Source organism: Syngnathus leptorhynchus, chromosome 6, assembly GCF_054491065.1.
Source record: "Syngnathus leptorhynchus isolate UIUO chromosome 6, UIUO_Slep, whole genome shotgun sequence".
Classification (NCBI taxonomy): Eukaryota; Metazoa; Chordata; class Actinopteri; order Syngnathiformes; family Syngnathidae; genus Syngnathus; species Syngnathus leptorhynchus.
The window spans coordinates 16,582,501-16,597,847 of record NC_141200.1 but is presented as its reverse complement, the minus strand read 5'-3'; the positions used below and the strand labels follow the sequence as shown (position 1 = coordinate 16,597,847).

The following is a 15,347-nucleotide window of genomic DNA, read 5'->3' as shown; positions in this document are numbered from 1 at the left end:
CCACTAATCAACTGTGATTCCATCTTAGCGTAATGACCATTAATCTCCGACCAGACTTCAGTCCGTTCGTCTGAAGGGACCCAGAGGGACCCTTAATTTGAAGGGACCCGAGACCACTATCACACTTCCTCTTATTCGCCATCTTGAAATCCACTCGTGCGTCTCCCAACCACTTTTTACGCAGAACAATTTTAGTTTTCACACTCACACCGCTTCCACACTGATACGTAAATCCCAGATTTTAAACCGTATCGTAACCACGAATAGTTCCAAACTATTCTAGTAGGTAAATCCCAGATTTTATACCCTACTAACGTCCACACTATTACACTTTTACGCCGTTCCGCTCCTCCTTCCTCTTATAATTTAGCGTTGCCAATGTGCAGAATTGAAAAGGAATCTGCTTACCTTGTTTCACTGTGGGCCCAAGAGGAAAGACGGTCGGACGTGTGGCTCCTTTATCAGGTCGTCACCTGGTCTGGACGTGGGTCCCAGACCCGAGTCCCAGACTCTTGTGGTTTTTATCGAAGTCCCGGACTTCTTTTACCTCTCTTGCATCACGTCGGGGTCACCATAAATTGTTGGAATTTATTTCTACATCAACATAAACTCAAGTTAGTAATCTGACTCCAATTTGTGACCTTACCCAACTGCCACTCATCCAACAATATGCGCGCTCGTTCTGCAATAGAAAGGTATCAGGAAGCCGGCATTTTCACACACGAGTGGATTTATTCCTAACACACAGATCTAATACAAGCACCTGGGTCTCGGGTCCCTCTCAATACAGCTCTGTACGCCTCTGTTGCCACCAGCAGACGTACTCTCTATCCGAGTTGCCCAGCCATGAGTTATACTACACAATATGCAAATGGCACAGCAACAAAGGCATTCTGGCATTATTCTATTGGCTATGTGTATACTGCAGTTAACTTTAGCTTGCTCTCATTGGTCTTTCTTCTCCTGCAGAATCACTTGCTGGCTCCTCCTGGTTGTAGTTTTCCTTACAGTTGTTGTTGTTATCCACCAGCTGCTGGGTTATCTCGTCCTCCTTGCTGCCTCTGGGTTATCTTGTCCTCCTTGCTGCCTCTGTGTTATCTCGTTTGTTCTGGAACATTTTATTCTTGCACAGCCTTGCACCACACATCAAACTCTTCTGTTCCTTTATTAGCCATCCATCGATTAAGGGAGACTAATCTACTAAACCTCTCATCAGAGCCTCTCCCAGGCAGGGGGCCAGAGACAAATACTCGATGCCGACTCATCTTTCTGGCGAGATCACAAGTCCTCGCTATGTTTCTCTTTGTGATCTCAGATTGCCTCATCCTAACATCATTGGCGCCGACGTGTATCACTATATCCGAGTAGCTAGTGTTGTTGGAACTACGCTGTTGACTAGTCCTATTGCGAGTCAGCTCCCTAAGATTAGCTTCTATATCGGGTGCTCTGCCCCCAGGAATACACATGACCGTGGCTGGATTTTTAAGCGTGATATTTCGGGTGATGGAGTTACCTATGACCAAGGTGCGAGGGCCAGTAGACCGAGATGACTTTGGAGGGCTATGCGTCTTACCTGGCTCATCGCGATTAGCAAGCCGCTTGGGGCTAATGCTAATGGGGCTAGCGACTGACTACAGTCTGCGACTGTGTCCGCCACATCTACTGTTATCGCACTATTCTGCTCTAACTGGCGAACACGTCCCTCTAGCAGGGACAACCTCTCTAACAGAAGGGTGCAGTTGGTGCACGAAGCAGTACAAACCTCTTGTTCCGCAGCCATACTTACGTGTCCGATGATCGAGGGTAGACAAACGGCTACCACAGTAACAACCCGGAATTCGAAAGTAGTCCCTACGGGGGTCGCGGGTTTGATGGAGCCTATCCCAGCCGTCATCGGGCAGTAGGCGGGGGTCACCCTGAACTGGTTGCCAACCAATCGCAGGGCACACAGAGACGAACAACCATCTGCACTCGCACTCACACCTAGGGACAATTTGGAGTGCTCAATCGGCCTATCAAGCATGTTTTTGAGATGTGGGAGAAAACCGGAGTGCCCGGAGAAAACCCACGCGGACACGGGGAGAACATGCAAACTCCACACAGGGCCGGAGGTGGAAACGAACCCGCACCCTCCTAACTGTGAGGCGAACGTTCTACCCAGCGCACCACCGAGCCGCCCCTGTCCGGAACCTTCAGTAATAATCCAAGGATGGCGTCTAGCATTAGGCAAAATACGACATCACATCAAGCATTCATCAAAACATAAGATATAATCAAGTACAGAACATTCTTATACACCTTGAGCAGTGTCCGTGATTTAGAATGACATCAAGCATGCATAAAATAGTACCTCAAGGGTCGTTATGCTATTCAGGCAATATATCAACAAACATTTGTTATTTCAAAGTGCACAGAAATACATATCAGATTATGAATTTATTAAAACCTATGTCATTACCATATATAAAAATGTTTAGTTATGTCTTCTTTATTGGTTTGGTGTGGAGGTATAATTATATGCTTAAAATGTTTCTTTTATTGATTTAATATGTGAATATACTTGTCTGCTTATGTACTTTATTCAATGGGGTTTGAGCATATCTGTTTTTGTAGCAAGGCAAGACTTTTTGTATTTCGACCCAATTCCTTCAATACACACACACACACACACGCACGCACGCACGCGCACGCACACACACACACACACACACACACACACACACACACACACACACACACACACACACACACACACACACACACACACACACACACACACATACACACTCACACACACACACACATACACACTCACACACACACACATACACACTCACACACACACACACATATATGTATGCTCGATCCGAAAACGAGGCCCGAGTACCATCAACAGGGACGAGGGAGCCTACATGCTCTCTACCACCTGGAGCAGTATTTTGGAGAGGTGAAGGAACAGCAGAGGGCGTGACTCATCTGTCAAATCTGACAGGTGAGTCACGCCTTCATTCATCCATCTGCTGATAAAGACGCGTCACAACTACAGCAGTGACACTCTGATGAAGGCGGAAGTACATGTCGAAACATGTCAGGTAATGCCACCCAAGATACCTTGTTTGTGATAAAATAACCAAAAAGTGGTGGACGCAACATATTCACAGACTGATCCGTTGATGCACTGGAAGGCAGTTCATTCATTGACTCGTTCGCGAACGGGAAAGCCAGGATTCGTTCCCTCACTGATCCGTTCTCGCGATGAACTGGAAATACGAATCACTCAGTGAGTGATTCACTCACTGAGTGATTCGTTCACTAACAGATTCGTTCGTTGGTGAACGGGAAATGCAATTCACGACTCGTTTGTGAACGGGAAGTAACGTCATTTTCTTCTTCGTTTTGTGTACGGCGAGGTGGCACCAGCTTCAAATGGGCATTACTGACATCTACTGATTCAAGTTATATTAAAAAAATGAACGAATCACTTTAGGAAGTGATTCGTTCACTCTCGTTTACTGAAAAGATTTGTTCTATTTGAACGAATCTTTCACTCACGAGCCAACACTATGACGCATCCTGTTCGTCCCTAAATCAGACATGGCGGCGCTGGTGCGGGCAATACGTGGAGGAAGGGCATTCCGCGGCCTGTGTAGCGGTAACTACTTTATTTTTTAGGATATGCGTGATTAAAATGGAACTCTTAAATAAAAAGTATTCCTTTTGTTATTGTCGTGAGTCCAAAGCTGACGCTAGCCAAATAATCCGAGTCACTTTAGCTGATCGTGAAGGACAGAATTAGACAACGTAAACGTTGTTGTGCTTCTAAACGTACAGTTTTTGTATGTTTGTATGTATGTATGTATGTATGTATGTATGTATGTATGTATGTATGTATGTATGTATGTATGTATGTATGTATGTATGTATGTATGTATGTATGTACGTATATACGTGTGTGTGTGTGTGTGTGTGTGTGTGTGTGTGTGTGTGTGTGTGTGTGTGTGTGTGTGTGTGTGTGTGTGTGTGTGTGTGTGTATGTATGTATATGGATGGATGGATATATTCAATTTAATTCAACAGGAATTTCATAATAGCGGATGTTGGCAATCGCATCGTGTTTAGGTCTCTTTTAAATAAATTCTTTATAGTCAAATGACAGCATTGCTTCTTGCAGTTGTGGCAGCACCAACATCAAAACTGCAGCATCGCAGTCTTGAAAGAGACTTCCGCTATGCCCAGTGGCTTCAGGATGAATTCAAATCAAACAAATACACACATTCTGCTGGGCATGATCCAGCAGCTTCACAAAAAGACTCAAAAGCTAACCCAGTAGCAGATGAGTTTACCAGGCCAAGAACTAGGTAAGTGCTGCAAAAGCTAATCATGTAAAATGCTCATACTAAAACATGTTGCAGGAAGTCTATGCATTAAATTAAATCCTCCTCTTATTATTATTATTGTTGTTGTTCTTACTGAATTTTTCTTGTGCGTATGGAATTTCTTCGAGAGAGAAATAATTCCCCGTTTGTGTGCAAGTTACCAGGGTGAGGAGTATGAAACAGAGGAACAACTTCAAAGTAAAGTCCTAAATGCTGCTCTGGAATTTGTCCCACAGCATGGCTGGACCATGGATTCAATTGCGGCTGGTGCTGAGGTGAGACACGGTCAAATGACAAATGCAGGTGTTTTTTTTTTTACCTTCCCACAGTTCAAATTTAATCCCTGAATTTGAAAGGGTGTGATTAAAGATAGGAATTGATAAGATTTTTATGATTTTTATCCTGTTTATTGAGTCTCAACAGTTTTCATTTGAGAAAAAAAAGAAGCACATAAATGATTATGATCATTTGGTTCTAGATATTACAACTTTGTGTAAAGATGACTTTACAAACTAAGAGTGAAGAATGCAAACATTATTTTACAGTAGAAATAATCATCTACCAAAAATCTGGGGCTTCAACAGTGGCAAATGAGTGCAAGCCTTTAACTACAAACTTTGTCACTGACATGACATTCCTCAGTCTTTTCCTTCGACATTTTGCTCCTCCCTGCCTCCGTGAACGCATAAGCTTGAGGTACAGTGCTGCTGGCATCTGAACCAGTCAGACGATGTCTCACATCATCTAAAATAAAACATTGTACAATTATAGAAATAGAACTTGCATGAAAAGCAATTTTAGTTATTACCAGTAAAACTGCATGCGAGCTCGGGCTAATGTTGCTGCTGGTGCTAGGTTGTTGACTGACCCTCCGCAGTGGATCAAAGGTGCATGTAACCATTGCTTTTGTATATTAGAGGTATTTCCTCCCTTTGTTGAAATTTCAAAATTCCAAGTATAGCACGTTGCTGTAATCATATACTTCTTAACGAAATGTAACCAAACTTTGAAGCGCTTCTGCCCCATAGGTGCTATCATCGTTTACATCGCTACGCTTACGTAGCGTGCGTAATGTGTGTAGTGACCTCATTTGTGGTGACTGGAATCGGTAAAGGAATTGTTAGCAAAATAGCAAACGTTTCCAATGAATTGGTAATGTGGGAATCGATTCTCAACCAGAATCGGTTCTCAGTTTCTTTTCCTTGGCGTGATTTGGGACGGAATGTTTATTCTTTTACTGCTTGGAAATCTAGGTCCGAATATTTTCCACCAGTCTGTTGCAGTCACTAGACTGAGTGTACAGTAAGCCTTTGGAGGATGAATGCTTACTGGCCTAATAAAATGAATGCATTTGAATTCCCCATAAAATTCGGTTCAAAGTTTATCAATAAATATAGGGCCTAATGAGACAAAGCTGATCCACCCTCACCTCTCAATTTTTACTATTTTTTTGAGTGCATTTTCACATTTAAGAGTGAAAACTTTTCATTTTCAGTTCACAGCCAATCTAATTTTCAGAGTGACTGTCGAGAAAAATTTGACTTTTTGACACTGTACCTACGTACATATTGCCGACCGAGACTGTCTCTGTTAAACTACTGCATTGCACTATATTCTGGAGTCAGCCAGTTCGCCTTCAAGTGTCTCGTGTTAGTCTTCAAGCATCTCATGTTAGTCCAAAATGCTGCCACTCGCCTCCTAACTGGAGATCATATGATAGCAAAACCCGGTAACACTAATAAATAATGCTTATAAAGCATTAACAACACTTCATAAACAATGAACTAATGATAAACATAAGATATACTGTTTGTGAATGAGTAAGATATTGTCTGTTAATATTATATTATGTAAGTTGTTAATCATTAGTAAAACATTATTAATGTATACTTATGAAGCATTAACAAAACTTCGTAAACAATTAACTAATGGTGAACATAACATTTACAAATGTTTGTAAATGAGTAAGATATTGTCTGTTAATATTATATTATGTAAGTTGGTAATCATTAGTAAAACATGAGTAACATTTGTTACTGAAGGGACAAGAAGGGACCATTATAAAGCATTAGTGTAGATTTACTAAATTATGATCAATTTATTGACAACATATTTATAATTTTTTGTAAATGACATACCCTGTTAATGTTTGTAAAACATTGAAAATATTATTTTTATTTGTAGATGTTCATTTATGTATTTAATTATTGATTCATACTTCTGGCAACTGAATTTTCCCCCAGGGAGCAATAAAGTGTCTGTGTGTGTGTGTGTCTGTCTGTCCTCTCGGAGGGAATCGAGCCTTTTCTATTGCTCGTCCTTCCCTCTGGAACCTGTTAGGCAAGCCCGCCCTCACTCTCCATTGTCCATTTTTTTTTAAACTCGTTTGAAGATCCATTTTTATTCTTTCTATTTTGACTGACTTTCTATGGTTACTCTTAGCCCACTGTTTATTTAATTCAGTTTCAATTTACTGTTTTCACTATCTTTGTGGTTGTCTGTGTGGCCATTACTATATGTGAAGCACTTTGTTATAGCTGTAGCTGTTGTAAAACACACTATACTGTCAATTAATTTGTATTGTGTTGTGTGTACTTGACATGGCTTGGCAGCAGTAGGGTAGGTCTCTTGCTATCTTAAAATTATTGTTTTTGCATTTGTCAAACCTCATGTTCAACTTTGATTGGCTGTTACATCTGTGACTGCTGGAACGTACACTGGCTTCACAACCAGTAGCAGACCATCACCCACTCAGAAAAAGTAGCCAAACCCCACACACTTGGCTTCAGTAAATTTTTATTTGGTGTGCGGCGGGCTATAGGGCTGGGTACTTTTCACCTTTGAACAGGTTCTGTTCGGATTTTTGGTACCTGGTAATTGATACCGAAGGTGTGCAAATTTTGGTACTTGTGGTAGTAAATATTAATATCGTCGACAATAAAATAAAAAAATATATTTGATAAATTATATAAATAGATATAAATTTAAATTTTAAATATAAATTGACTAAAACCAAAATATCATGAATTGAAACCAAATGAGCCAGAGGACAGTAAAAATGAATTTACTTGACACAGTATGAATTTGAATGTACCCGACACAGTATGTAATGCTTGCTATATTTTGGTCACAAGATTTTGCGACTTGTGAAAATATGAATTTGGCCACCGTATTGTAAGTATTGGTCTAAAGCACACTGTGCATTATGTACAGGTAAGTTTTAGCAATGGTGATGCTGCACACTTTCCGGCATGATTTAATTTTGTAGGAAAGGACCAGTTAGTGTCGGGTGGAGGCGAGCGACGCGGCCGCCCTTTAGTCCGCACTGATTGATAGGGATGTCGCCAGTTGCAGGGCAGCGCTGGAACCGTGGCATACACTGCTCAACGCCTGGCTGAAGAATGCTAGAAAGTGCGAGGTTTCACCATTGCTACAATCTACTTCATGAAGTATATATTTGTGTGGAGCAAATCTCCCTTGCTTCCAAACTTTGAAATGTACTTCTAGCATTTGTGAAGGCCTGCATGAGTGGGTGATGTTATTAGGCTGGCATGGGTACACTGCTATGTGTGCCATGGAAACTTGACATCTCTTCTACACCCGCACAGTCATAACGTATTAAGATGTTCTTCAGAACTGAAACACGGCACTGTTTGATTTCGCGTGAATCCATGCCTGTTAGTACTGACATAAATTGGTCTATACAAAAAACATCTATGTTACACATCTCTAGGCTTATAATGATTTAGCAAGATTTTTAAATAATCATGTTGAACTGCACTGCCTGTGTCGGTGTCTGTGTTGGTACTAGACATTAGGCCTCTCATCTGCTTCCACTGGTATGTTCTCCAATGGAGCTGGAGACCTGGTCCTACATTTCATTGCTCAGTGTAACTCACAACTGGGGGAGACACTAGCTGAACAACAAAAGCAGGTCCAGTTGGGCCAAGCAGAGTAGGTGGATGCAACAACACACCCACGCACACAAAAATCTATAATGATGTTCAAATATAGTATTGTAATAGTAAAACAATGTTATAACTTTGGGTAAAAAATGTGGCTATATTTGATGACTATCTTGCAGACCAAAGAAGACGACTGACTTTCTAAGAGATGCTATTGAGACTAGACTGAGGATGCACATCACCTACATAGAAACATGGCCACAGGTAAGGTGCGTGTGATGACGTGTCGCAGCATGAATAAGCATAAGACCAGTGCACCTTTCTAATCCGAATTTTAGACCAGAAAAAAAAAATCCTCTTATTGCTCTCTCCTCAGGCAATGAGCATTCTTCTTCTGCCTTACAATATTCCAAAAAGTCTGGAACACCTTTCTACTCTTGTGGATGACATCTGGTACTATTCTGGAGACAGATCTACAGATGTGAGTGGGTCTGATCTTATGCGTTGCTCTCAAACCTTTATATACCCGCTTTCTCCCCCTTGTTTATGGGTACTTCCATGTATTTAATTTTTTTTTTTTTATTCCACAAAGGATTATGTTTAATATTGTTCAGTTATATGAAGCACCTAATCAAAAGGGTTTGTTTTGAGGTTCTAATACCACAAAACTGCATATTCTGACAAGGTAAGTTAGTGTATAAAAAGAGAACTAGTATGTTCTGTTGCACGCTGTTTATGGTACGATAGAAACAAATGGTAGAAACAAAAGCTTATAACCTGACTTCAAATTGATCCTGTCATGTGCGGAATAAAGCAAGGTGATCAAATGTAGCCTGTACCAAGGTTTACTGAAGGGAGTGGAGGAGAAAATGAGGGGATCAAACTGGCAGGAGAACATGGCAGGAACTAACAGGCAGGTCCTGGCAAACAGGAAAACAGGCAGGAACAAACAGGACGGGTAACGGAACGATCCGACGGAGTGACACGCGGACAGGGCTTAAATAGCACACGAGTAACAAGGGGCAGGTGACCTTGATTACGCTGATTAAGACTAGGACAGGCGGGGGGGGCAAGTGCGCAGATGCGGGACAGAGACGCGAACGGTAACCATGATAACAAACACTGACACACGAGGCTCGGAGGAGGAAACATTGATAAGCTCCACTCCGCGTGGCGATCGGCGCTATGGAGGAGCAGAGACGTGATACATCCATTGGTTTTAGAAATTACTCATAAGAATGACTCATAGGAAAGTCCCCAGAATGAGGTGTAATATATCAAAATAAATAAGTTTCACTGCCGAAATATTGATCACACAGAAAGGTCAGATTTTGGCAAGACGAAAGTTTTGTCGCCTACAGAAAGTAATGTGAAAATCAAACAAATACCCATCCCTTCATTTTCTGTACCGCTTGTCCCCACGGTGGTTGCGGGCGTGCTGGAGCCTATCCCAGCAGTTATCAGGCAGTGGCAGGGGACACCCAGAACCAGTTGCCAGCCAATCGCAGGGCACACAGAGACGAACAACCATCCGAACTGGCACTCACACCTAGGGGCAATTTGGAGTGCTCAATCGGCCTACCAAGCATGTTTTTGGGATGTGTGAGGAAACCGGAGTGCCTTGGGAAAACCCACATAGGCACGGGGAGAACATGCAAACTCCACACAGGGAGGGCCGGAAGTGGAATTGAACCCCCACCCTCCTAACTGTGAGGCGGATGTGCTAACCAGTGCTCCCTAATCAAACAAGCAAATCAACTTCAAATATAACTAGAATTGGCAATTTCTGGAGAAATTGCGTGTGAAGGCGAAGGCACTTCACACTATTGTGGGACTCGAAATAATGATTAAATGAAATAAAAATGGTAAATTAATTATGATGATGATGTTGAATGAAATAAATTATTAAAATGATGTGTTAAAATTAAATGAATGAATAAAGAATAACGGCCAAGTGAGATTCGAACTCACCCGACAAAATGACTCATGTTGAATGTGCCATTCTCTACTTACTGAGCTAAAGACTGACTTACTATTTATGCGGTGGAATGATGCTATTAAATGAGAAATAAAAATGGTAAATTATGATGTTGAATAAAACAAATATTAAAATGATGTGTTGAAATTGAATGAATAAAAAATGAATGAATAAAAAATAACGGCCAAGTGAGATTCGAACCCACTCGGCAAAATGACAAGTGTTGAATGTGCGATTCTCTACTTACTGAGCTAAATAGTGACTTGCTTTTGAAGCGGTGGAATAATGCCAAATCCTGAGGAATAAAATGATTTAAAAAAAAAAGGTAAATTAATTATGATGATGTTGAATGAAATAAATTATTAAAATGCTATTTTTAAATTAAAATTAAATAAATAAATGAATGAATAAAAAATAAAGGCCAATATCAGATTCGAATCCATTCGGGGAAATGACTCATGTTGAATGTACCATTCTCTACTAACTGAGTTAAACAGTGACTTAGTGTTGATGCGGTGGAATGATGCTATTAAACGAGAAATACAAATGGTAAATTGCTGATGATGTTGACTGAAATAAATGATTAAAATGATGTTTTTAAATTAAAATTAAATGAATAAATAAAAAATGAGTTAAGGAAAGAAATCATGATAAAAGTTGTCAGATGTCAGATTCGAACTCACACGGGAACATGGCTCGTGTTGAATGTGCCATAAAGAATGAATGGGGGATTTTAAGGCACAAATTTGCTAATTATGCAAAAACGGTAAATGTTATGAACAAATAAAATGGTAGCAATCATGGCGTGAATTTTTGGAACGTGTGAAAGTTGGAATGGGGTGAATCGGTTAAAGCATGTGGGAGTAGTTAGGGTGGGAGCCTTCGCCTTCACACTAATGATAATAAGAAAAGTAAAGTAGAATAACAATAGCCTTCGCCTTCACACTAATAAAGTCGAATAACAATAGTGTGAAGGCCTTCGCCTTCACACTAACTAGTCAAATCAAGTCAAGTTTATTTGTATAGCCCTAAATCACAAGCAGTCTCAAAGGGCTTCACTTAGATAAACAATTGACTATTATTTTCAAAGCATCCCCTGATCTTAAGCTCCCAAAAGGGCGAGGTAAAACTAAAAAATAACCTACCAGGGGAAAAATGAGAAACCTTGAGAAGGGACCACAGATGGATCACCAGGCTACAATGGATGCAGAGAGGGCACATACAATACGTAATATGAAAATCAATGAAAAAGTGGATGTCAAAGCAAAGAGCTGCCAGAGGTGCCCTCGATTGTCCTGGCAGTGTCTTCGAGGAGGGTAATCCCCTGCAGTTCCCTCATGCTGAATTGGTCCACGAGAATCTAGATAGCCGGTGTCAGCTTGGGTGTCACCTAACCACCTCCCCAGCCGGGGAGGGGTGGGGGGAAGGGGAATGGGGAGAGGCAGTGAAAACAAACTCCAGCCGAATCGGCTACTACTGGTCAATTAAAGGTCATATCAGAGAAATGTGTCTTTAAACGTGTCTTAAATGTTTCTACTGAGGTAGCAGTTCTAATATCCATTGGTAGGGCATTCCAAAGCTCTGAAGCCCGAATAGAAAATGCTCTGGACCAGGGGTGCTCATTACGTCGATCGCGAAGCCAGTACTGGTCGATCGCAGCGTGACGTAAAAAAAAAAAAATTGTCAGCCTATCGTCACATAATTACAAAAAAATTAAATATTTATTCTTGGGTGTTGTGTAATATTGGCCTATTCGGTTATGCAAGGTACATCAACATACATTGTACATACAAAGAATCCTTAATAAATTTGAAAATAGTTACCGTAATTTTTGGACTATAAGTCGCGTTTTTTGTCATAGTTTGGGTGAGGGGGGGCGACTTATACTCAGGAGCAACTTATATGTGATTTTTTTTCACAAATTTTCAAAATTCAAAAATCTGCGATGTAGTGAAACCGCGATAAACGAACCGTGATGTAGCAAGGGATCACTGTCATTTGAACTGCAAGTGACGTCACCCGTGCTGCGCGGCGGTTGTTTACATAAAAGGCAAAGGATTAGATCACGGGATAACAAAGATGACGAAGGGCCCCACGTACTACGGGCATCATTAGCGGCTTTGTTTTAAGTGACACGGAGGACAAAGAGATCGAAGGATTTAATGATTTGGAGGGACACAGAAGGTTTGAAAAACTATTATGGCTTTTACGCACGCCCGGTCCTTCTCGACGGGAGCTCTCTTTCACCTCCGTGGATGGAAGTCGGGGGCCGGCGCTCGGCCGGGTAGCTGTCTGAGGACGGTGGATGGGGCTCGGACATGGCTTTTACGCAGGCCCGGTCCTATTTATGGAGCTCTCATCCAACTCCGCGGCTGGAAGTTCAGTAATTGTTAGCTCGTTGAACTATTGTTTTGTTAAATAGCCATTTACCAAACCCACGTCTTTCCTGGTACTTTGTTGACGCTACAATATCGTTATATAGTATTTTGTTAACGCTCCACTATAGTTATATACTAGATCTGTGCGGCGCACGTGCGCGGCGTTGTTGACATAAAGAACGAGGAATTTGAACGATGGATTAAATGATTAGGAGTGACACAGATGGTTTGATAATATTGTTGTTATATAAACCCACGTCGTTCCTTGTACTTTGTTAACGCTCCAATATAGTTATATACTAGATCTGTGCGGCGCGCGTGTGCGGCGTTGTTGACATAAAGAACAAGGAATTTGATCGATGGATTTAATGATTTGGAGTGACACAGATGCTTTGATAATATTGTTATATAAACCCACGTCTTTCCTGGTACTTTTGTTAACGCTACAATATAGTTATATACTAGATATCTGCAGCGCACGCGCGGCGTTGTTGACATAAAGAACGAGAAATTTGATCGATGGATTTAATGATTTGGAGTGACACAGATGGTTTGATATTGTTGTAATATGTTAGTTATTTGAAATATACTTTATATACCGTTATATGGGTCTGTGGAATAATTAGAAATGCAACTTAAAACGGGTCCAACGTCAGCATATGCAGCGCATACGCGGGTGGAATTGTTTACATAAAGCATGGATTTAATGAATTGGAGTGACACAGATGGTTTGATAAACGTGTTATTTCTGTAATACTTACTTGAATAACTCTGAATGTACGTCAGGCCCGTTCTCAGCTCCTCGTTTGTGTATGTGTCGCGTTAGCATACCGTATCGTTTAGCCTGTTGTTGGTGGTTCATGTCTGTTTTTGGTGTTGGATTTTGACAAATAAATATGCCCCAAAAGTGCGACTTATACTCCGGTGCGACTTTTATGTTTTTTTTTTCACTTTTATTGTGCATTTTATGGCTGATGCGACTTCTACTCCGGAGCGACTTATAGTCCGAAAATTACGGTAAATATTAAATAGAATTGGTCCTAGTACTGATCCCTGTGGGACACCACACGAAACCTTTATAGAGCTCAGAGGACGTATTGCCATGGACCACTCGGTGCATCCTGTCTGAGATATGTTTATATGTTGTTGTTTTTTTCACTTTATTGTGCATTTTATGGCTGGTGCAATTTATGCTCCGGAGCGACCTATAGTCCGAAAATTACGGTACATGTTTTGCATTTTTGTGGCGTGTAGGTAGATCATTTTGACTTGGTTGTTTTATAAGTAGCTCGCATGCTGAAAAGGTGTGAGCACCCCTGCTCTAGACCCTGCAGACATTTTCTTGGCCCTCTGTGTCACTAGGAGACTCGGGTTTTGCGAACAAAGGTTAGGAGATGGAACAACTAGTTCGACGAGATACGAAGGCGCTAAGCCATGCAATGATTTATAGGTTAATAGAAGAACCTTAAAGTCACATCTTAAATGAATCGGGAGCCAATGTAAGTTGGTTAATATTGGGGTAATGTGATCAAACTTTCTGGTCCGTGAGAGCAGCCTTGCAGCAGCATTTTGTACTGACTGTAGACTTTTGATGCTGGACTTGGGAAAACCAGAAAATAACGCATTACAGTAGTCCAGGCGCGACGTGAAAAACGCATGTATAATAGTTGCCGCATCACCGGTCGAGAGGATCGGACGATTCTTAGCAATATTAAGTCAAGTTTATTTGTATAGCCCTAAATCACAAGCAGTCTCAAAGGGCTTCACATAGACAATCAATTGACAATTATTCTCAAAGCATCCCCTGATGTTGGGCTCCCAAAAGGGCAAGGAAAAACTCAAAAACCCCTACTAGGGGAAAAATGGGAAACCTTGAGAAGGGACCACAGATGGAAGGATCCCCCTTTAAGAATCACCAGGCTGCAATGGATGCAAAAAGGGCACATAAAATACATAATATGGAAATCAAAAAGTGGATGTCCAGGCTAAAGCGAAGAGCTGTCGCCTTTGATTATCCTTGCAGTGTCCTCTAGTAGGGTAATCCGCTGCAGTTCCCTCATGCTGAATTGGTCCATGAGAATCTAGATAGCCGCCGTCAGCTTGGGTGTCACCTAACCACCTCCCCGGCCGGGGAGGGGTGGGGGGAGTGAGGTCGGGGAGAGGGAGCAAAAACAAACTCCAGCCGAATCGGCTACTACAGGCTAATTAAAGGCCATATCATAGAAATACGTCTTTAAACGTGTCTTAAATGTTTCTACTGAGGTAGCAGTTCTAATATCCATTGGTAGGGCATTCCAGAGCTCTGGAGCACGAATAGAAAATGCTCTAGCCCCTGCAGACATTTTCTTGGCCCTCGGTGTCACTGAAACTAGCGTTTTGCGAACAAAGGTTACGAGACGGAACGTAAGGAACAACTAAGTCGACGTGATATGAAGGCGCTAAGCCATGCAATGATTTATAGGGTAATAGAAGAACCTTGAAGTCACATCTTAAATGGACCGGGAGCCAGTGTAAATTGGCTAATATTGGGGTAATGTGATAAAATTTTCTTGTCCGTGAGAGCAGCCTTGCAGCAGCATTTTGTACTAACTGTAGACTTTTGATGCTGGACTTGGGAAGACCAGAGAAAAATGCATTACACTAGTCCAGGCGCGACGTGATAAATGCACGTATAATAATTTCCGCATCATTGGTCGAGAGGATTGCGCGA

General features: G+C 41.5%; 1 protein-coding gene across 3 annotated transcripts in view; it reads left to right on the top strand.

The window, feature by feature from the left end:
• Nucleotides 1-3,493: 3,493 nt before the first annotated feature.
• Nucleotides 3,494-15,347, top strand: part of coq9 (coenzyme Q9 homolog (S. cerevisiae)) — a 19,525-nt gene continuing 7,671 nt past the window's right edge. For 2 of the 3 annotated variants that reach the window (XR_015066477.1, XM_085914986.1), the window contains exons 1-6: nt 3,502-3,652; nt 4,172-4,358; nt 4,534-4,651; nt 8,188-8,330; nt 8,461-8,545; nt 8,658-8,762. Coding sequence is in view for 2 of the 3 variants with exons in the window: in XM_085914986.1 (XP_085771112.1) it covers nt 3,595-3,652; nt 4,172-4,358; nt 4,534-4,651; nt 8,188-8,330; nt 8,461-8,545; nt 8,658-8,762 (696 nt within the window). In the remaining variant the exon portion in view is untranslated. Of the gene's footprint in view, nt 3,653-4,171; nt 4,359-4,533; nt 4,652-8,187; nt 8,331-8,460; nt 8,546-8,657; nt 8,763-15,347 lie in introns of all 3 variants that reach the window. The other variant, XM_085914987.1, reaches the window with a different exon arrangement.